This window comes from Ostrinia nubilalis, chromosome 25, assembly GCF_963855985.1.
Source record: "Ostrinia nubilalis chromosome 25, ilOstNubi1.1, whole genome shotgun sequence".
NCBI lineage: Eukaryota > Metazoa > Arthropoda > Insecta > Lepidoptera > Crambidae > Ostrinia > Ostrinia nubilalis.
In genome coordinates, this window is record NC_087112.1 from 10,051,036 (window position 1) to 10,075,733 (window position 24,698).

General features: G+C 41.2%; 1 protein-coding gene across 1 annotated transcript in view; it reads right to left on the reverse strand.

Moving 5' to 3' along the window:
• The window catches only part of LOC135084165 (guanine nucleotide-binding protein G(I)/G(S)/G(T) subunit beta-1), a 47,436-nt gene that overhangs the window by 11,902 nt on the left and 10,836 nt on the right, over positions 1 to 24,698 (reverse strand). The window contains exons 2-6 of the mRNA XM_063978909.1: positions 14,213 to 14,361; positions 13,519 to 13,664; positions 6,552 to 6,722; positions 3,475 to 3,597; positions 1,891 to 2,092 (exon numbers count right to left, since the gene is read on the reverse strand). Of these exons, the coding sequence (XP_063834979.1) occupies positions 1,891 to 2,092; positions 3,475 to 3,597; positions 6,552 to 6,722; positions 13,519 to 13,664; positions 14,213 to 14,269 (699 nt within the window). The 5' untranslated portion in view covers positions 14,270 to 14,361. The remainder of the gene's footprint in view (positions 1 to 1,890; positions 2,093 to 3,474; positions 3,598 to 6,551; positions 6,723 to 13,518; positions 13,665 to 14,212; positions 14,362 to 24,698) is intronic.

The following is a 24,698-nucleotide window of genomic DNA, read 5'->3' on the forward strand; positions in this document are numbered from 1 at the left end:
TTGCCTTCAATGTCACCTCCTTACACATCCCTACTCCTGCGCCGCGATGATCTTCCGACTCTTTCTTGCAAGTGAAAGCCGCCGTGCGATACGTCTTGCGTCTCACTCGCACTACACGTGCCGGTTCCGTTGTTCGTCAACAAAAGACATTTCGTTGTCCTTCAAAGATTAAACAGTGCGTTGGACACATTTCTTTAATGCCTAAGGTTTTTTTTCAATGGTGTCTTATTTTTAGTTAAGGTATTTTTAGTACACAATATCGTGATTTACGATGATAAAATTTAAATGATTACCTACAATGTCTTATTTTCCTTAATCAAAGTTATCAAGTTTAATGATTCGTTCGTTCATTCATTTCAGCCGAATGACGTCCACAATTAACGGTCCTGATTATTCAGTTTATTTTAATAAGTAAGTCTATGAAGTAAAATTAATTCTTGACCACTTTGTTTACTTTTACTTATCCAAAATCCAAATCGAATCAAATAAGGTAAGGGGGTATTTGACTTGTGCTAAATCTTTTTAGATGGACTGATTTTCCTGGGGGATTGCTTAAGGTTTTTGCCTCTCAGAGACAAATTTTTAGGCAGAAAATTATAATGAATTCTGTTATTTGTTTTATCTACGCTAGTTTGTCGTACTATTAATTTTCAGGGGTGTCACGACGCAATTTGGCGACAAAAACTGAATCAGCTGATTACTCAATAATGGTACCTTTCCCAGACTTTCTGACACCACTATAGTATTTATATGAGTATGTTAACATGGGCTGGTCTCGGCTCATATACCCATTTACCTAACACCCTGTATATTTAGATTCTTTTTTAACTACAATGTCGTTTATATAAATTACATTGATGTTTTTTAATATTTTAGTTCTTTTTTGTTTCTTTGAGTAATATTTGATTTTAATATTGATTTGATTTTAAAGGTGGAAGAAAAAACGTAAGAAACTATTAATAGCAGGGTTACTAGCCAATGGATGGCTATTAATGGCTATTAATAGATAATAATCAGTTATTATCCAAACTAGCTGGCTACAAACCCATCTCTAGCCATGACTGTGGCTGTACTAAATGTATGGAAGCTGGAAACATTGAATTTTCGAATGGATCCAGTTTGTTTTGTAACGTATTATTGGTACCGTTGGATAGAGCTCGTGAAGCACTTTCAGGATCAGTAACCAGTTTTTAAATATCTTGTATAGTTTTTAATATTATGTGGTTTTACTAAATGTATGGAAGCTGGATACATTGAATTTTCGGATAGATCCAGTTTATTCTGTAACCTATTATTGGTACCGTTTGAAAGAACTTGTGAAGCACTTTCAGAATCAGTAATCAGTTTTTCGATATCTTGTATAGTTTAGAAATAATCGAGTGAGATCACTTAACGTTTCCACCCTGTAGATTGTTTCATCCACGAACACGCGCACCACCAATTTTTGATCTAGGTAAGCGCGGGGTGCGGGGAGTTTGACCCGAGCAATCCGAGCGTCATTATTGTAGTGTGCGTGTGCACTCATGGATAATTTAGCGTGTACTGATAACACTCAAACATTAGCATTAACTCAATAAATGACCTTATGACTAATTTAGAAAGTAAGCAGTCAGAGTCAAGAGTCTCATAGGTTGGGTCCACGGATCTCCAATGCGTTAAACTTATAAAAGAAACATAAAGAAATGCCTACATATCGAACAAAAGTAGATTTCCATAAGAGTGTTGACACTGACACTGAAGACACAGGTGGCTTGACGAGAAGTGTTGACGTTGACACTAATGATGATGTAATAATTATTATTTACGGGATTGCTACCATGTACCTTAATTTTGAGTTTGAGTATTAATGTTAGTGACCATGAAAGTTTAAAACTAATTATGATGACTCACCGTGACGGCATTGATGTCGCTCTCGTGTCCCGGGAACGTCTGCTTGCACTGGCAGTCCCGGATGTCCCACAGCTTGGCGGACGCGTCGCAAGCGCCCGAGACGAACGTGCGTTGGTCCGGCGCCAGAGACAGGGACATCACGTCGCCTGTGTGGCCTGTGAATTGCCCGCACTGCTGCCCGGTCTCGATGTCCCAGAGAGCGCTGTGGGAATGGAAATAAGGTTTAGTACAATCAATACCACTGCCAAACTTCTAGCTGTATACAGGCTGTCCCAAAAAGTAGTGTCACCGCGACTTTTGATAGTTTTCTTTTTTGGTTAACATTCGTGTTTCGGCCTTTTTGGGGCAACCTGTATAGTAGACAGCACGAGTTAAATTTTTGTTGCAGCTATTACAAAAGATGCCAATATGATGTGCTGCCGTTTGTATTAAAAAAAGGGTAATTTTGAGTCAATTTTTTAAAACTGCGAGTAAAGGAAACAGATGTGCCGCGAACCCGGAACAATTTTGGGTAAGCCATCTTTATTTCAAGTTAGAGTGATAGTGTTCTTTTGTTAAATTCTAGAATCAAAAATGACTGAAAATAAGAGGAAACAAAATTCCGACAGTCAAATTGATTCACCTCTATGATCTACAGTCTACACCAATATGTGTGTCCCACATGGGAATCGAAACCAGGATCTGGAGACGGTCTATTGACGACTGTCTTAGCAACAAAATTTTTAACAACTCCCAAGATGGTGGCGCAATGCAAATGCTGGTAACAGTTCCAAAGCAGTCCCTTCGGTATACCGACCAGGTCATGTCCCCGGAGCTGGTGAGGATCTGGTTGTCGTCCAGGAAGCGGCAGCACGACAGGTAGCCCGAGTGGCCGGTCAGCTCACGCGTCCACTAGACACTATGCTAACCCTAGCGCCCGGTATACCGACCAGGTCATGTCCCCGGAGCTGGTGAGGATCTAGTTGTCGTCCAGGAAGCGGCAGCACGACAGGTAGCCCGAGTGGCCGGGCAGCTCGCGCGTCCACTAGACACTATACTCATAGCGCTCGGTATACCGACCAGGTCATGTCCCTCGAGCTGGTGAGGACCTGGTTGTCGTCCAGGAAGCGGCAGCACGACAGGCAGCCCGAGTGGCCGGGCAGCTCGCGCGTCCACTAGACACTATGCTAACCCTAGCGCTCGGTATACCGACCAGGTCATGTCCCCGGAGCTGGTGAGGATCTGGTTGTCGTCCAGGAAGCGGCAGCACGACAGGTAGCCCGAGTGGCGGGCAGCTCGCGCGTCCACTAGACACTATGCTAACCCTAGCGCTCGGTATACCGACCAGGTCATGTCCCCGGAGCTGGTGAGGATCTGGTTGTCGTCCAGGAAGCGGCAGCACGACAGGTAGCCCGAGTGGCCGGGCAGCTCGCGCGTCCACTAGACACTATGCTAATAGCGCTCGGTATACCGACCAGGTCATGTCCCCGGAGCTGGTGAGGATCTGGTTGTCGTCCAGGAAGCGGCAGCACGACAGGTAGCCCGAGTGGCCGGGCAGCTCGCGCGTCCACTAGACACTATGCTAATAGCGCTCGGTATACCGACCAGGTCATGTCCCCGGAGCTGGTGAGGATCTGGTTGTCGTCCAGGAAGCGGCAGCACGACAGGTAGCCCGAGTGGCCGGGCAGTTCGCGCGACACGCGCACGTTGCCCTCGCGTGTCTTCAGGCTGCAAAGAGAGAAAACACGTGTTATTGGGTTGTAATTAAAAAATAATGGTGATCAGGACTTTAGTCTCCACTGCAGGAGAATGAGCCACTCTTATTTAATAGAGGCAAAAGAAACATTAAAATAAAATCATTCACATTCAAATTATTCCATATCGTTTTATATTTCAGTCTGCATTCATCATCAGGTCATTCGGTCTTCACTGCAGGACCACCTCTCTAATGGATTGCAAGCTTCGTCTTTGTGGAGAGATTCGTCTCTCATTTTACTTCTCGTCCAGAATCAATTTCAGGTTGGCGACGTTGGCGCCCTTCAAGTCTTCGAAATATTCGTCACTTGGTTCTTCTGTCCTGATCTGATCTGTCTTCTTCTGCTGTTCTGAAGTTTTCCGAATACCAGGAGTATCTTTGCATTGCTATTTACAAAGTTTATTTTCAACATTTTGTCTGTAGATCCTGTGATCTAACTCACCTGTAGATGGAGCAGATATTGTCAAGAACATTGCAAGCCACGTAGGATCCGAATGTAGGATACGCGCAAGTCATGACCCACGACGAGCGCAGCGGTATCGCGTGCACCTTGTTGGTGACTCCATCCCTCTTACACCAAGCGAGGTGCAAGCACGAGTGACAGTGACAGACCAGTAGCTGTAGTCTTTCGTATGTAACTCACCTGTAGATGGAGCAAATGTTGTCAAGCCCATTGCAAGCCACGTAGGATCCGAATGTAGGATACGCGCAGCGGTATCGCGTGCGCCTTGTTGGTGGTGCCATCCCTCTCACGCCAAGCGAGATGCCAGCATGAGTGACAGTGACCTGTAGCTGTTGCCCTGTATATGTCCTCACCTGTAGATGGAGATGTTGTCAAGCCCATTGCAAGCCACGTAGGATCCGAATGTAGGATACGCGCAGGTCACGACTCACGAGGAGCGCAGCGGTATCGCGTGCACCTTGTTGGTGGTTCCCTCCCTCTCACGCAAAGGAAGATGCCAGCAAGAGTGACAGAGATAGACCTGCATTTTCCCTGTTACTTCTGTCCCTGTGTATGTCCTCACCTGTAGATGGAGCAGATGTTGTCGAGCCCGCCGCAGGCCACGTAGGAGCCGGACGGGGCGTAGGCGCAGGTCATGACCCACGACGAGCGCAGCGGTATCGCGTGCACCTTGTTGGTGGTGCCATCCCTCTTACACCAAGCGAGATGCCAGCATGAGTGACAGAGATAGACCTGCATTTTCCCTGTTACTTCTGTCCCTGTGTATGTCCTCACCTGTAGATGGAGCAGATGTTGTCAAGCCCATTGCAAGCCACGTAGGATCCGAATGTAGGATACGCGCAGCGGTATCGCGTGCGCCTTGTTGGTGGTGCCATCCCTCTCACGGCAAGCGAGATGCCAGCAAGAGTGACAGAGATAGACCTGCATTTTCCCTGTTACTTCTGTCCCTGTGTATGTCCTCACCTGTAGATGGAGCAGATGTTGTCAAGAACATAGGATCAAGCCACGTAGGATCCGAATGCAGGATACGCGCAGGTCACGACTCACGAGGAGCGCAGCGGTGTCGCTTGCACCTTGTTGGTGACTCCATCCCTCTTACACCAAGCGAGGTGCAAGCACGAGTGACAGTGACAGACCTGTAGCTGTAATCCTGTGTTTGTCCTCACCTGTAGATGGAGCAGATGTTGTCGAGCCCGCCGCAAGCCACGTAGGAGCCGGACGGGGCGTAGGCGCAGGTCATGACCCACGACGAGCGCAGCGGTATCGCGTGCACCTTGTTGGTGGTGCCATCCCTCTCACGCCAAGCGAGATGCCAGCATGAGTGACAGAGATAGACCTGCATCTTCCCTGCTAGTGCTGTCCCTGTGTATGTGACTCACCTGTAGATGGAGCAGATGTTGTCAAGCCCATTGCAAGCCACGTACCGAATGTCGGATACGCGCAGGTCACGACTCACGAGGAGCGCAGCGATATCGCGTGCACCTTGTTGGTGGTGCCATCCCTCTCACACCAAGCGAGATGCCAGCATGAGTGACAGAGACAGACCTGTAGCTGTAGTCTTCCGTATGTAACTCACCTGTAGATGGAGCAGATGTTGTCAAGCCCATTGCAAGCCACGTAGGATCCGAATGTAGGATACGCGCAGGTCACGACTCACGACGAGCGCAGAGGTATCGCGTGCACTTTGTTGGTGGTGCCATCCCTCTCACGCCAAGCGAGATGCCAACATGAGTGACAGTGACAGACCCGTAGCTGTAGTCCTCCGTATGTAACTCACCTGTAGATGGAGCAGATGTTGATGACCCACGAGGAGCGCGTGCACGTTGTTGGTGACTCCATCCCTCTTACACCAAGCGAGATGCCAGCAAGAGTGACAGTGACAGACCCGTAGCTGTAGTCCTCCGTATGTAACTCACCTGTAGATGGAGCAGATGTTGATGACCCATGAGGAGCGCAGCGGTATCGCGTGCACCTTGATGGTGGTGCCATCCCTCTCACGGCAAGCGAGATGCCAGCATGAGTGACAGAGATAGACCTGTATCTTCCCTGCTAGTGCTGTCCCTGTGTATGTACTCACCTGTAGATGGAGCAGATGTTGTCAAGCCCATTGCAAGCCACGTAGGATCCGAATGTAGGATACGCGCAGCGGTATCGCGTGCGCCTTGTTGGTGGTGCCATCCCTCTCACGGCAAGCGAGATGCCAGCATGAGTGACAGAGATAGACCTGCATCTTCCCTGTGTATGTACTCACCTGTAGATGGAGCAGATGTTGTCGAGCCCGCCGCAGGCCACGTAGGAGCCGGACGGGGCGTAGGCGCAGGTCATGACCCACGACGAGCGCAGCGGTATCCCGTGCGCCTTGTTGATGTTTCCCTCCCTCTCACGCAAAGGAAGATGCCAGCAAGAGTGACAGAGATAGACCTGCATCGTCCCTGCTAGTGCTGTCCCTGTGTATGTACTCACCTGTAGATGGAGCAGATGTTGTCGAGTCCGCCGCAGGCCACGTAGGAGCCGGACGGGGCGTAGGCGCAGGTCATGACCCACGACGAGCGCAGCGGTATCGCGTGCACCTTGTTGGTGGTGTGGCTGTCCCACACAATCAGCTTGCCGTCCTGGCTGGCGGATACCAGGTTTCTGGGGAGAAGAAATTGAAATGAGCACTTGTTTTGTACTGCCAAACCAAGTAAGCATACCGTCACACCACGTGACAATGGCTGTAGCTACACAGTTGAAACGGGACCTGACGCAGAATATGCACTTCGAAAAATGCGCACTTTTCTATACAAAATGTAAAGACAAGAGTTTCTTCGTATAACATTGGTTCTGTCTTCTATTTGTAAAGTAAGCCTTTGATAACAGGTTTTACTATAACTGTCCTTAATCATCAAATGATTCATCCTGCACTTTCTTAGTTATCTAATATCGATCTTTGTATCTAAGGGATGACTTATTCATCACTTTTCATTGATAGTTGTCGTGGATAACAAAGAATAAAGATATAAGAAGCACATAAGATCTTCGATCTTGCTTGAAATGGTATCAATATGATTTTCAATGTAACATGAAATATTTAAATTACTTTTACAAATTCAGTTCCTCTAGCTTGGCCAAGATTTGCTCTTTGAATACCATATTTCATCGTGGTATGCCTTACTATCCCTAGTAAGTTATGTATATACTATACCACAGTCCAGATAGGGCGGGGCACAATAAATTCAAACTGATATGAAAACGAAATAAAAGATGCACAGTTACGTACGGCCATCAGCACATCAAGTTTAACTCTGGCACCTTATGTCGTTGGTAATAAGTTGCATTTTGCAATACCCATGCATAGTCCGATGTGCTTGAAAGATCCCCCCGTGCGCTGCAGGCGTCCGATCGATGGGTATGCGTGCGTACATTTCATTTATTCATTAACCCGCCATAGCTCGCGGGAAATTACAAAGCGCCATTGATGGACAGTTTATAAATAGCCTGCGCTATAATATTTGCATTGAATGCTTTAAGAGATGGGGCAGCAAGGTTCTGGAATGGAAGCCGCGTACCGGAAAACGCAACGTGGGACGTCCACCCACAAGGTGGACCGACGATATCATACAGGTAGCAGGGAAGCGCTGGACTCAGGCCGCTACCAATCGATCAATATGTAAAGCATCGGGGGAGGCCTATGTTCAGCAGTGGAGGTCCTATGGCTGAAATGATGATGATGATGACTTTGTGATTGTAAGTGAAACGCCCTTTTCTATCCAATATGCTGTTGGAACTGTACTTATGTTCATTTGAGAATAAAGAAAATAATACACTCGACGCGATTTAGTCGCGTCACTCTATTGACTCCGTCTGTACGAAAATAAGATCCATCCATTACGTTGAGAGCTAAATGGAAAAATCTGTTCCGTTTTTGGATACTGAAAGTAATTTGTATTTTTACTTTGATATTTATTCATTCATAAAGGGTTTCGAATTCCAAACACACATGTGTGTTCACCGCCGCTACCAACCGGGCAGCATTGGGGGAGGCCTATGTTCAGCAGTGGACGTCCTATGGCTGAGATGATGATGATGATGATGTATGTTCACACGACAGTCCAGTTTGCGGGATCCTGCATTTCTGAATCCCGTAAAACTGGATGGCCGTGGAAACGAGCCCTTATATTCAACAAAGCCCACCATAAAACACTCCCATCCTTTATAAAACCAGCCATTTCGTCGCGTATGACATACTACCTACTACCGCACTAGATTAAAGATGTTGGATCCGGGTGAGGTATCAGGGAATCAGGGTATCCGACAAAGAATCATGTGTAAGCTTAACGTGATCCAGGGAGATTGATGGACCCGCCAGCTTCCCAGGCTCAGTTATCTCCGAGGCCTATCAAGCCTACCCGCGGGTACACGATTAACATATTTGGGTCGGCCATTCGGAAGTCGGTTGTAATGTCAAGGATTTGGTACATATAAGAAAAACTATGTAGAAAGGATAAAATAATGTTTAGAACTTACAAAGGTTTTGCCTTTTCAGTGCACCTAAAAATTAGATAATATGTCATTTTAGGAGCTATGCTCATCGTTTAGTATAGATTTATAGATAGAACGACGACGCGACGGTCACTAGTTCACCAATCCTTACAAATATTTTTGGTTTCGAAGTAGGAAAACTATAATCTTAAATTAATTGCAATCTAATTGGGTTTTGTGAAATAAAATGAACTGCTTTTAGACAAATTTGTCCATAGAAGGATCGTTTAAGCCTAGACGCAGACCACCAACTTTATTTGGCCGATAGTTGGGTCCGATTCTAATTTGTATGAAGAATCGGCCGATATCAAATCGGTGTAATGTGAGCACTTTCATACATCTCCATACTGATCAACAGCCCGACCCAACTATTGGCCAACTAAAAGTCGATGGTCTGCGCGCCTAGGCAATGAAGACAACTAACTTCTCAACTATTATCGAAACAATCTAGGTACCTACATGTGATATCAAAAACATCCACGTTGCATCGCACCGAATCATAAAAATCGTTACTCCGATAATTTCTCGGAAAGGGCGCACGCGCCGTATATCCAGTGCAGTTTTATTATTCGAGGCGCAGCCCGGGAATTTGATCCGGGAAAATCATTTCACTGCACTACATTATTGTTTTTCTCAGTAACGTCGTTTCCTCGGAAATGCGAACTTGTTTACGTTATTGCGTTTGCTTCCGAACAGTCGCTTTAAAACTGCCATTGGTAGATAGAGGCAACTGTCAGAGTTGTATTTACTGCATTCGGTTCCCAGATGTAGCATTGAGGTAAACTCACCCTATCATTAACCTTTTTGGTATTTGGAGCATTTTGGTAATAGGTAAATTGGAGCGAAAAGTACGCTAACGAAATCATTCAAACTTTCAAAATGGGTGCGCTTCAAGGAATACCTCAAATTATGACGCTGGATTTTGACAAAATGTAACAAGCAAATAAATAAAATGCAACTAAATTATATCATCGTACGTCAAGGGACCGCTGATAATATCATGGACTGTTTGAACCACTTACTTTAAACGGGGATACAAATGGAAAATGGGAAATGTCCGTATTCGCGTGCATTTTCCACGGATCAAATAATTTTCATTCGGAGGACAGTAAGTAGTAGAAATTAGAATAGACTCCTTAATTCATTTCAGGTTATAAATAAACCTTCTTATAAATCCATCATTAACAATTATTCTAAAGTTACTCAATGTACAGAATTCCAAGTATTGCACCACTCTACACTTACAATTTTTCATCGTATGAATATTTATGAGGGGAAAGCCGTACAGTCGTCATCGTAAAGGTTTTAGAATTTCTATATTTATGACTCAAGAAATAAAGAGTAATAACAATTAATGTTTTTTAACGCGACTGTACATTACTTTTCCGTGTTTATATGTATACTCGCGTGTGATACCACACACATAGTTTAATTATAAATAGATGAAATAAAAAGTAGATATGCGTTACTTGTTATTAATGACTGTGTCGACAGTCCTAGTAATGTACTAACTTTAATGTGAAAGTTTGATGTGTTACTTTTTCGCGCAAAAACTATCGAACGGATTTTGATGATATTTTTCATTTATTATTGTTTATAACATCAAAATAACTTAGGCTATATAGGCTGAAATTCATAACAATATTGAGTTAATTGGTCAATTGGCAACTAAGTATCAAGTAAGTCGATATTTCTGTGATAAACTGAATTTCATAACTGAAGCCACTATTTCATAATATTGGCATGATTCTAAATAAGTACTTTAAGGATGAGTTGCATCATCTTACTTCAATTTTAAAAAACATCAAGACTGTCAAACTCCATACAAAAACACCGGTTAAGGTTATAGTTACGGTTAAAGTAAGATGTTGCAAATCAGCCTCATAAATTGGATTGGGCAGACTGCAGACATGACATTTCGTAATCGTAACCCGTAACACACGAGTCCTGGGACCGGCGGTCTGCACTGAGCATGCGCGGATCGGGCGCGGCACCGTACCGCCATTATGGTACAGACAGCATACCAAGCTCAACGTTATAGCATTGTGATAGGTGATATTTTGCAATAAATGGCAATGCCAGATTTTGTATGGAAAGTGGCGTCTTTTTTTTTCGCGCGGCCATCGACCAAACCTTGTTTTTTGATTACAAAATAGTGTAATAAACCAAACTTACTATGGCATGTATACCTCTAAACTCAGTCTGAACTGAGTTACGAGCATTAGAAGTTTGATGATTTTCATACTAGATTTGCTTTTTGTGCGCAAGTTTTGTAAGAAATTGCAACAAAATATTGCGCTATTTTTTTATTGCGCTGATTCTACTCCACACTGATGTCTGGAGCTTTTAATGGATGATATTGTTTGTTTACACATACAATCTCACTATTTTTTTCAAAGTTTGGTCGATGGCCGCGCGAAAAAAAAAAGACGCCAATTTCCGGCATTGTCTTTTGTATCGTCTGGTGATGATGTTGGTTGTACTTTACAAAACATACATTGATAGGGTAGTGGACAGTCCACTGGACACCCTATTCGATTGATATCCCTTTTAGCTGTCAAAACGCGACTCTCATAGATTTTGTATGGCAATGGGGACTATGATATTAGTCGCGAACTTATTGACTGACCAAATCTTCTAAATATCTAATTTTACAGCCAATTTACAAGTAACTCGCTTTTTAAGGCTAGAATAAAGTTTTTTTAGTACATATTGTTTTGGAAATATTGTTATTTGTAATAAGACGACCCGTACCCGTTCTGTGTTACGCTAAGACCCACTGACAAATTGGTAGCATTAATTAATATTTCATTCGGCACATTGCAACGACTCAATCGCGACGCCATTGTGACAGCGGACATTTTCATAAATTAATATTGATGTTGCACCAATGTTCGGTGCAATGATGATAACTACATTGTGCCAAGTGATGTGTAGTAAGAGTTTGAAAATCTTTCCTATTCCGATAAACAAATAAAATTGTCTCAGGCTTCGCTTCAAAGTAAGAAAACTTTCACTGCCTGCCTTTAGTGCCTTTTAATTGTTAATTATGCAAATTTTGTAACAATTGTTTTTTCTTTTCAAATAAATAAATATTATTGCTTAGATAGACTGCTTACTTAAACTGTAAGGGACTATAGTGAATTAGTGACAAAAACACATTTTCATCCTTAACAAAAGTCTGTTTTAGGCTTCACATCCAGACCACTCTAGAACATCGAGTCTAAAATAAAGTCCCAATAATTAAAAAGGTCGTAAGTTACAAATATCGAGGCCTCAGATTGCCTGATTTAGAACTAGACAGATCTGAGTTACACTGAAAGGCTTTTAATAACTAGGTTAGTCTTAAATGATGCTAAACTTAGTCTTCACTGTTTTAGAATTGATGCCTGATGGAAGAATAGTTTTAAAATTTAGTTGTCATCGTTTCTGACAGCAAAATACAATCTTAACTTTATTATGTACTAACTAGCTTTTGCCCGCGGCTTCAGCCGCGTGAAATTTAGTTTGTCACAGATCGTCATAAATTATAGCCTATACTTATGTTATTCTAGGTTATAAACAATAGTACTGTAAAGTTTAATCAAAATCCGTTCAGTAGTTTTTGCGTGAAAGAGTAACAAACATCCAGACATCCAAACTTTCGCATTTATAATATTAGATATGTACTAATTTATTAATTTTTCGAGCATATTTCGTTATAGAGTCGAAGTTAAATGGAGACACTGTAGAGCGGATAGAAAACAAGGTAAAACCAACCAAAGTAAAGAAATTTCAACGCTTTATCGAGTTTGATGTTAAATCGAGTGATGTTATAAAGAGTTTGCACTGTATTTATTTACACTTGACGTAATTTCCTTGATGACATAATAGTAATATGTTAATCTGACAATAATTTTAATATTCCAGCGTGGCGCTAGACAACATAACTGTCAGGGGAAACGGAACTTCGTAATGTTATGACAATTTTTCTTTACAACTTCCGCGCTATACGATATAATCGTACAATGTTTGTTTGTTGGCCTTCTATTCGCAGTATTTTTAAACAACTATACCGTGTATTATGTCATAATGTTAATGTGCAATTAAGAGACAACGACAAGTTCCTAAAATAGTACAAAAGAAGACTTAATGCTAACAGTAGTATTAAAACATGGTGACGTTTCAAATAGTGGTTGTATTGTCCAGTTTGTGTTTATTATTAACGGTTAGAACCGATATGAATTCGGTTTGTGTTTTGAACTCCATAAGCTGATCAATGGTCTTTTACTTTTTACCATCCAATAACTAACTTTGCCCGTACCTATCATATTCTGTTTGGCAAATTCGTTCCATCCTCGATCCTATCTAATGAAAAACTTATCACATCAGGAGCAAGTGAAGACATGCTGACAATCATTAGGAAAACATGCATTCTTTCTTATGATAATGTAGAACAGTGTACGCATAGAGTAAGAGCCCGTGACCTTCGTTATTTTATAAAAGCTGTTTGTCAGCGCATGCTCCCAACACAGGGAAGAACGATGGACCATCACGAAGGGTGATCTTGCGCTGACAAACTTTCAGATTTTATAAAATAACGAAGGTCTTCCTGTACATCTTGTTGGTTATCCTAAAATAAAATAAATCCTACCTGGAGTCAGATCCCCAGTGCATAGCATTGATCTTGACGAGGTGCCCGCGCAGTGTGCGCATCTGGATGAGGTCCCTAGATCCTATCCAACGTAAACATTATCAAATGTTAATAAAGTAAATACAGTTGCGATCCTACCTGGAGTCAGATCCCCAGTGCATGGCATAGATCTTGGCTAGGTGTCCGCGCAGCGTGCGCATCCGGATGAGGTCCCTAGATCCTATCCAACGTCAATGTTATCAAATGTTAATAAAGTAAATACAGTTGCGATCCTACCTGGAGTCAGATCCCCAGTGCATGGCATAGATCTTGGCGAGGTGTCCACGCAGCGTGCGCCGCGTGCGCATCTGGATGCGGCCGATTGGCTCCAGGTTGGCCGTGGCCTGCGCCAGCGACGTATCGCACGCCGCCTTGCGGGCGTCCTGCAACAAGGAGTTGTTTTAGGAAAAAAGAAACACTATTACATTGCAGAGGATTCCAAACTATATACCTGTAACTTGGGCAAAACCAGTAAATGTAACTATCTTGATTATAGCCGTGTGGTTCCGCGACAATTCCTTCCCATGAATGTCGTAAGAAGCTAAGGATAATATGCGAACATCAGACCTCTCTGACCAGTATGGAAAGAAATGGAGTTCATGGTGCCCACACCCAAAGATGCTCTACACGCTTCTTGCGCTAGAGAAGAATTATGTGCTTCGCATTCGCGTCTTGAAGGTCCTCGCCTGCAAGCGCAAGCTATCTATTTCATTCATGATACCCGCAGAAATTTGCTGCTAAGGTGGACCAACGATCTGGTGAAGGCCGCGGGAAGTACCTGAATGCAGGCAGCGCAGGACCGTTCGTCGTGGAATTCCTTGAGGGCCTTTGTCCAGCAGTGCTCATCTTCTGGCTGAATCCGCAGGAAAGGAACTGCTATCCTCAAGATACTAGCTGAAAGTCACAAACATCTAAAAGTTGTTCTACTCACTCGTATGGCATTCTTGAGGGTCTCCGCCTCTTGGCGCAGGCTGTCCAGTTCATTCATGGTGCCCTGTGGAACCACTACACCCGGTGAGGAGCTAAACGCCTGATGTGGACCGCCTCGCGCCGCGTCCGCTTCCTACGCCACGCACCGACCTGTGGACAAGGAGATACCATGATTAGAATGGTAATTAAGGACAAAATAAGTATAGGAATCTAGGGGGTTACTCCGACGTGGTCGCCCCAAGCAAACTTGGCGGCGCACAGTAGCAGACGAGGCGAAGAAAGTCGGCAAGATTTGGAGCGAGATCAAACGCGAAGCTCAAGACCGAACGCGATGGAGGACTGTTGTGGACGCCCTCTGCCCCATCTAGCGGACATAGGAGTACTCTGACAGGGCTACTCTGAAAGGCTGTTAGCGAAGTTTCAGGTTTATGTCACCGTCGCTCATGCAGACATCTTGCTTTGCGTAAGAGGGATGGCAACATTGGAAACTTAGGATAATGTTTTTCAGATTATCCCCGCTGGTTCAAAAACGCGCGAAAACCGTGCAAGTTTTTTTATGCAAATATACGAGAATCACCCAGTAACCACGCGATTATTTTGTGTTTAAACCAGGCCTAAGGGCAAGAGTCCCCGCAGACTGCAAACTTTGAGTATGCACATCATACGATTTAGTATGATTCAACTTAATGAATGGTTGAGAGGAGCCATTGGATCAGTACTTATCGCTTTATTAAACCCTCATCAGTTAAGATTAATGACCTAGTACCTACCTACTAAACAAACGTAGAAGAAAGTATTATGATGATGCTACAAACAATTTTTTTACGCATCATCAGACTCGATCAATCGCCTTTAATTGCAATCAATTAGAATGACGGTCATACTCATTACTTTAAGACGTACAAATAAGAAAATAAAGTAGCAACATGATGAGGTAGAGCATGACTCATGGACAAAAACATTTTACTGGGTCAGAATCAAAGTGACCGTAACCCGAGTCAGCATGACTAAATAAGCGTGATCTATAACTTAATATGGAAAAAGATAACATCTTAATATAGTTAACTGTGCGCTGGCGCATCCAATTGATTGAGCTGTGAAGAGAGAATAACGCGACATGTTTTTATTTAAATGAGGCTTCCTATCAATAATACCTACTGCTGAAACACCTGTGTAGCCACGATAAACAGACCGATTGCCTCAAACTAAAGTAATGGCGTTTTTCTGGGAATGGAGGTTGCAAACAAGGAAAACTTTAAAAATAAACGGGAGATTGAGATGATCATAGGGTTCTGAGAATTTTATTTCTTATCACCTAAGTGTTTCAGGGTACCATGATATTTTTGGAAAGCTGTAACAAGCTGTAGACTCAATACGATCAGGTTTTTGTTGGAGCAGTAAAATTACAATACTTGCGAAGTCTTGGCACACTCCTGACATAACTATAGTATTTTATGTCTTCTGTGAAACGCTTGTAAATCTTTCAAGCAGAAACATTTCGTTTACTCGTTAGTACATATTATTTGCCTATGAATGGTTTTACATATTTTCCAGTCGCTTCGAATACAAAGCAATTCCAGTAGGTTGAGTCAAAAGTGATGGCGTTCGTGAAATCTGCGAGACGTACTGTGGTTTCTTAAGAAGTTCTAAACAGGTATCATTTTCCAACAGTAATGAAGACATTAACAAAATCCACCATGTTTTAATTAATTCTTAGATACATTGTATGTCACACACTATACAGATGGCATAATGAACGCGCAGTAGTATTTGACAGTAGCCTTTCACTAGTGAGGTAGACTTATATTTTAGACACAGGCCGTCCACTGCTGGACTAAAAGCCTACCTCAAGGATTTCCATAATGTACTGGGAAGTATTATGTATTCATCTATTTATCAGGACTATTTCCACCTCTTGTTCCCACCGCTGCAACTCCTGTGTAGCCAGGATCTACAGCTTGACCGTCAATAACCCAACCAGTGAAGGTTGAGTTTGAATATTCTATACGAAGGAATTGTTATTCTCTGCCATAAGTTCAAGTGGTGTCATTTAAACAGGGAAAACTACGTGGTAATGATTCATTTGAGGCTGAATGCGACTTAATGAAAATCCATTGAATTGGGTACCACTGCGTATTATGTGATTTTTGTTAAGCGTTGCTTTTGTAGGTAGTTAGGTAGTTAGTCACAGCGGTATTTGTATCTTTTCCGCCTCGTGTCACATGTCGGTGTTTTTACGCCTAAACCACTGAACATAATTTGTCGAGTTTTGGTATAGAGAAGACATATTGAACCTCGAACTCCGAGTCATGTTTCATCACAAAAAATCTAAGGATGTGAAATAGAAGACTGAAGTTTAACGGAAACCTATAACTTTTCAAACTAGTGATATTTATGTGTTTTACAACGTATGAGTAATTGAGTATATTAAAGTAATTAATTAATCCTAATTAAAAATACGATACTGTCCTGCGACTGAAATCCAGAAGCTAGTGCCTTTGAAAGGTCATACTCGATATGAAAATATTAGAAACTTCTTTAGCGTAAACATACGTAACTAACTGAAATTGACAAGTCTTTTGTTTCCCATAACGCGGGAAGAACCTGGTTGTGGAAATCCTTGGGGGAGGCCTTTGTCCAGCAGTGGACATAATTTGGCTGAAAACGAACACCTAGAACCTAGACTAAATACAAAATATCACAAATTCAAGTACATAACAAGTTAAGTGTTTAGCTTGTCTCGTCCGCGCATGCCTTGGATGTCTACGATACATTCTTATTCAGATATGGTTCTTATCATTTGTTATCAGTGAACATGTGTCACGCAACTTTTCGCTTAATCTATTACAGGCTACAGCACGTGAAGAAAAAGTATTTGCTCAAACTCATGTAACATGCTCAAATTATCATATTTTATTTAACGTACAGTCAGCATATCGGACTGGTACGTATTTGTGCAATATAGCACTTATTATCATTGCATAGATGCCATAGTATTTAGTTTGATGTGCTATCGTCTGTACCTAATAGATAAATAATTCACAACTTTGTAGCCAAGTTGAGTTCCTATGAGGTTAATAAACATTTGTCTATTAAACCATTTATTTATGTATTATTTATTATTAATATTGACGAGTCAATCAAAATAAGAGAGATGAATGCCAAAAACAACAAACAATACAAACAAATAAGGATTCATTTTAAAATTGTTTATTATAGCAGCTGCTGTCTTCTTCTTCAAACCAAAAATATAGATATTTTTCAGGAAGACACCGCCTATACAGAGCGCAAGCTTGCATACACTTATATGCAGTTCACTCTTGACCACTCGCCCATCAGTTATTGATTGACCATTATTCCTATACTTGGGGATTTCCGCGGAATTACGTCGGTTCGCGAGTGGATACTCATGGTAGATGTAATTAAATTTTAATTATCATTGGTCACGCTATTTCTGGAGCGGACAAACTGCAACGCGAAATAGGTGAACGATATATGGCTACTAATTCGGTAATTTGATGGAATCGATGAGTAAGAATGACTCAGCAAAATCAGCAGACGTTCCGTCGCCAGTCTAAGGAGGAAGTAATTTATCGGATTTGAGAAAATTAAAGCTTATTATAATTTAGCTACCAACCGGGTAACATAGAAAGCATTGAGGGAGGCCTATGTTCAGCAGTAGACGTCCTATGGCTGAGATGATGATGATGATGATGATGATAATTTAGCACGAGATGACTTCTCTAAGGCAACAAACAGTAATAAGAAGTTTTCCATAATAAAATGGATGAAAATAGACTTATTTCTCGGTACACATCACATATTATTATTTTACGATGGCCACAGCCAAGGATAGGAATTCCCAGCCCATCTGTTTCCCAACTCGTACAACTCCAAGCCACGAGTAAATACTGAATAGGCATCTGGACCGAGAGAGCTTCAGCACGGTAATACTATCATACAGTATTGTAACTTCATATAAACGGACGAAACGCGAGCTTTCCTTCGAAATTCAAATCTCGGTATGCGCTCGACATGCAAAAGTCGGGGGTGTCGCGAATGTGCCACAGTAATAAACTGACGATGTGTTGTTTTGTAAACAGTAAATGTTTTTTTATAAAAATAATTACAAGTACCTATTTATACAGGATTTTAGGTAAATGGGCTTATAAGCCGACACTAGCCCATGTTAACATTGTATGTAAATGGTATGGTGTAGTCAGTGATAGCATATTTTTTTGAATTTTCATACAAAATAAAATGTATAATAATTTGTATTTTTTGTATGAAAATTAAAATTATTAAAATGCTGATATCAATTTTCTGCCTTCACCATACCATTTATAGGGACACGTTAACATGGGCTAGTGTCTGCTTATAAACCCATTTACCTAACACCCTGTATAATAAATCAAGCATTTTGTACGCCTCAGTCGAGACGCATACATTTTACGGTTATTTGTTACTAAATCTTAACACAAATATATTTTTTTAGTTAAATATACTAATGACAAGACAACCATGCATTTTTATCTTATTTCATTCACAAAGTATTTTGTCAAAATAAAATAAAAAATGACAATCACAAAATACATTCACCAAACTAGATAGAAATTCTAAGTAGGCAGATGTAGTGATAGGGTCTGCAGGTGGGCAGCCCTATCGCATGTTGTCATAGGGTGACGTACCGCGCGGCTGTTGACATTTATTTCAAAAATATGGCCGAGTTGGAATACTGTATAGATAGTATTACCGTGGCTTCAGTCAATCAACATAGATGTACGATTCTATCTAGGGTAATGGAATATTAATAGTGGGACGTCCACCCACAAGGTGGACCGACGACCTAATAAAGGTAGCAGGAAGGCGCTGGATGCAGGCCGCTTCCAACCGTGCGATGTGGAAGTCATTGGGGGAGGCCTATGTTCAGCAGTGGACGTCTTGTGGCTGATATGATGATGATGATGATTAGAGATGCAGACGAAAATTAAAAATAAGTAGGGATTAGCTTCGTGGTGATGCACTCAACTAATAATAGAAGCTTCCTGAATCCCGATCCTGGACAAGAGACTGGGCCATAAGATGCAGAATTGCAGACTATGCAGAGCCTGCCTAGCAAAGCCCAACAAAAAACCATAGTAAGACCTTACTATCTGGTACTTAAAGAGTAACGCTGGCCGTAACAGCGTCTTACACTTGAAAATTTTGACGGGTTCATCCAGTGTCTAAGTGAAAGCGAAAGGTCGTTGGGTTCAATCCCACCTAACGCAGTTTGATTCTTTCAAGTTATTTATAATTTTAAAATTATTTAAGAGTTGAAATCAAAATCCGTAACTGCAGTTAACTGCCAAGAGCATCGCCCCAAAAGCTTCCTACTCCAAGGAAGATGCACGCACAAGTCAATTGTTCTGCCACTTACGTCAGGGCAGTACTTAATCTAAATCTGCCGTGATCATCTTGCGTAAGCAGAGTTGTTTATGCGGCCGGGATGCGAAGCGCAGTGTCGACACCACGCGTGGTACACACAAATATTTTTACTACGATACGTAGACCCGGGTGCACGTTAACTCTGGTATTTATTTAAACAACAGAGATTCATTCAAAATCGTCTTTAAATGTTTGAGGCAGTAGTGTCTAAACGCAATCGTTGCATCTATTGGTCATCTTCATGACACTAAGGTTCTGTTTTGTAGCATATACTGCCCAGTGCAAAAGTTGGCAACCCTCGAATATGACGCAACTGGACAATTACTACTGAGACAATGGCCTCCACGTTTCCCTGACAGCCTGATAATCATGATTAAGCCGCTAAATTGAAGGTACTTATCTCTTTTAAGGACTCCTGCAAATCCTGCAATACTTATCGTTTAAGGATTAAGAAGGAATTTTGCAATTTTTACATGACATGTCTGTTTTAGTTTAACTTGTGTAGAAACGAAATTACATTAGTTAAAAAGTATTAATTTTAAGATAAATCGACATATTCATGTAATCTGTGTAAAAGAGCATAATATCAAATCTTATCTTAATAAGGTAACGTTAAGGAAACTGTGTATTTACTTCTCTGTAACGATAAAAATAATACGAAACGAAGTAAGTTATTTTAGAATCATGCTACACTCCTAGACCACTCCAATCTTGGAGCTGACAAAGTTTAAGTAGGCATTTTATAGACAAGTGTGCTTCATCTCAGATCATATCTACGAAATATCAGATAATTTAAGGTCAGAAGCAAGTCTTCGGGTCATTTTAAAGCGCCATACGCCAGATTTTAAGCGTCGTTAAGTTATCAAAGGTCGGGGAGACAGCTTGATAATATCTCCAAGCAAGCCTAGTCAAAACGGGAGAACGAATAGGTGTGATTGTCACTTCAATACTTGAAGATAAACAAATAAGCACACTAAAACATGATATCACAATACTAGCGCGAATCGCAGTTACTTTGAACACCATCCAAAAAGGGAAACTCCTGTATATCCAGGAAAGAAGTTTGACCTCCAGAGCACCCCACCAAGGCTAAGTAATTCCCGGGGGAAATTGTCATTGGACCCGCAACGAAATTAATCAGAACATGATTGAAGAACTTCGAAGGTCCCTCCAATGCAACGGGAAAGTTGTCAAAAGTTATAAAATAAACGTGTAAGAAATATAATACACAACGGACAATAATAGAAGGCACCATATTCTTCAGTATATAAACAAATACGACCTGCTGACATCAACGAAGGATTGTCAATATCTCAAATCTCAATCTAGTGATGTAAATGATCTCTCCGATTTGAAATGTTATCAATGTTATCATTAAACTACAATAAATCACAAAATGTAAAGCCTTCTTGAACATAAATTGTAGGGAAATCTTGTTTCGTAGATCCGAAAGATACCGCTTGCCGCATGAGGGTTAATAACTATGATATGACGCAGGATAAGCTAGGTATTCTTCCCCATCAAAATAAAGGTCCACAGAAATGCCAGAACCTTGAAAATCCAGCTGGCACAGTTCGCCTCGCCCATTACGCGTAATAGCTGGCATCATAGTTTATTAGCGGTCATGACTTTTTTATGCAGTAGGTTCAAGTTTTACCTTGAATTACCTAGTTAGTTTTGATAGCAGAAGACACTACATCAAGTTTCTTAAGCCTTGTATCCTGAGAATGCTCAAGTGGATACAAAGCTTTAGATGCCTTATGTGTCCTATGGAACTTTCAGTAACAGAATCCTTGGTAAAATCAAAAAAATTATAATGCCGATTCAAAAACTACTCATATTTGAAAAGGTGAGGAGGACCAAAAAGATCCTTATTTTAAATGAACTGTATCATCCAAATAGAACATGGCTGATAGCTTGTTTAGCTCCCAATTTGTTTTCCGAACTGGATCCCAGTAACACGGTCACGCGCCCTGCACGCACGCACCAGACAATTTCCGAGCAATCGGGTGCTAGCATTCTATTAGCTCATAATGGAAGAACGTTAAGAAAGTCCACGGGATTGGTTGGACTGGTGAAAGCATGTGAAATCTGACCAAAATTTGGCATTTTTGAATTTAAACTCCTGCAAGCACTCCTCCTCAAGCAGCAGAACCTCTTTTATTTACAAGAGACATGGAGGATTTTGACTACTCTCTCCACACTGGCTAGACTGGTAATGAAGGCGTAATGTTTGCATATTTGTTTCTTGGTAGTCTCTTTCTTATGACATTCACGGGAAGAGTGGGAGTGGTCTTATTATCTCTCTGACGGAACCTATCACATTGAAAAAGAAATATTTTTATGATTTCAGCCTCTTCAAAGAGCAGAAAATTTCGTCCAGGGTAACTTTACTGCCCCATCTTCCTTTGTGACATCTGTGATTATGTTCCGTTGGAGACTTGCGGAAGCCGCTGATGGGCGCGCCGTGTTTAAACAACGTATTATACGTTTCAAATAACAATACAGCCGTATTGGTGGGTTCTATATTGGCTCACATAAAATTCTAAATCCTATTCTTTGTCTTACTACCGATTTGTGTTCATAATAATCTCTCTTCATAATTTTATTTTTCATACTTTTTTTATTCATACATTTTTATTACTACCATCGGAGCTCATAACAGTTAGTAATCATATTTTTTTTATCAATACTGTTACTACCAAGAACCATTTAAAATACATAATTTTTATTTTCAGATCTTTTTTCTTCATAACATTCATTGATCATATTGTTTTAATTAATAATGTTGTTACTAAGAACATACTTCAACTCATAATGTTGTTGTTCAGAATAATTTACTTTATAACAGACATAGGTACTCGTATCTTTAAAAAAATCATATATAATTTAATAGAGTAGATAAGCATGCAGAGCATGCAGCATGAAAGCAAGCATGCAGCATGCATTGGTATCTCCTCATCTCCGGCGCTGCGGGATGTGCAGCCCTTCCGCCCTTGCGTAACGAGGCTCAGGCACCCACGCTTGCTTCCGCAGCTTCGGCTTTTTGGATCGCCTTCGGCGCCTCGGCGACCAGCCTCAGCCGCTCCAGCTCACCCGGGCGCCTGAGCCTCGTTACAGCGGGCGAGGGCTGCCCTCCCTCCGCGCCTCCGGCTTTTAAATTACACTCTAGGGGTAGGGCAGACAAGACTACGTGGAGTCGGTTTTGCAGCGATTCGTTTCTGTCACGTTAGTTTTGTGGCACAAAATATTGCCTGTTTTGGACAATTTCAAATTAATTTAATGTTAAAATAAGATTTAATACGAATATAGACATCATGATTTTCAATAATATGGATAAACTAGCTTTCCGCCCGCGGCTTCGCCCGCGTGGAATTTTGTCTGACACAGAAAAACTTTATCGCGCGCGTCCCTTTTTCAAAAACCGGGATAAAAACTATCCTATGTTCTTTCCCGGGACTCAAACTATCTCTATGCCAAATTTCATCAAAATCGGTTGCGAGGTTTAAGCGGGAAAGCGTAACAGACAGACAGACAGACAGACAGACAGACAGACAGACAGACAGAGTTACTTTCGCATTTATAATATTAGTTGGGATACACTTATGAGTAATAAATTTATGAAAACAAATATTAGGATACCTCAAATTTATGAATATTATAGTTATTTATTCGAATGATTATGAGTTTCGATCATTAGTATAGAAAAATATATGAAAACAAATATTAGTAAAAACTAAGTGTATGATTAGTGATATTATGAATATCAATGATTATGTTTTTAAATATGTAGGTTTAAAATTTTTTATGAAGAATGATCATTATGGTATCAAATTGTATGAGAAATATTTTCGGACCTCCAATGATAGGAATTGAAAAGTTATGTAAGAAAATGCGCTACCGTATTGGTGGTGTGGCAAACGATATGTTTAATGCTCTTTGTCTACTTAGCGAGCAGCATAAACACTGGCGAGTCGACGCGTGAGCAGAAAGTTTTCGTTTTGTTGTCGTGTGATTTCTCAAGAATCGATACAGCACTAAATGGAAATATGACTGGCTTGCTATTAGGCAACCCTTTTGCAGCGGTTACCAGCCAATTCGATAGGCATAGTAATAATATTACATCGATGTATGCAGCAGCGTTTACGAAAAGGTTTCACAAAATGTATGCGGCAACATCCACAAAAACCATTATGCACCGCCTTAAGCCTCATTAAATTCGCCTTTTGTGCACCGTTTATGTGCAAATGTTTTTAATGGAAAAACAATAAGGTATAGATGTAACGAATAGTAAACAAATGATAATTTAAAATCCCTAAAAATACCTGTTGATGTAAGAAACATTCTACAAGTTAAATTGTGCATATCATCCTTCATACTGAGATGGTCATTTTTCATAATTGGATTACCAAACTTAGACATCTAGAAGAGTCTCTTACATGCGTGAATAGCCCCGAAGGACAGCTGCTTCGTGACATTCCCTAATAAGATGTCACGATTTAAACTGGCCGCGCCATTTTGGAGACAATTGCTAATAAGTTTTTAAGTTTCTCACGTGTTTTTGGCACAAATGTTAGAATAAAACAACCTAACTATCGAATTAGAATATTTGAAATGAGTGCCCTCATTAACGAAAAACTAAGACAACAATAAAGATGATTCAAATCACCTATTAAGGCTATTACTCATTAGTAACGAGGGAAAATACCAGCATTAAACAATAAATAAAGCCAATATCGTCCAGATGCTCTGTTCTATCTACCCTCAATCATTTCAACACATCACATATTTAAAACAAAGACCACTTTCCTTCACACTGTTCAATATTATGGTTGGACTCCCACAACACAAACGCGTGTTTTGAAAATTCGGCCAACGCTTCGGCAAACATAAATTATTACATAACTGCTACAGTGAGATCGCAATACAAATAGGTGCAGTGAATATTTGGAGAGACAACATAACATCAAAATACACAGTTCTGCTGGTAATAATAATGCCATCAGTTTCTACAGCAAATGATCCAGTAAAGCAAGATGAACTCTGATCGGAGTGCAAGT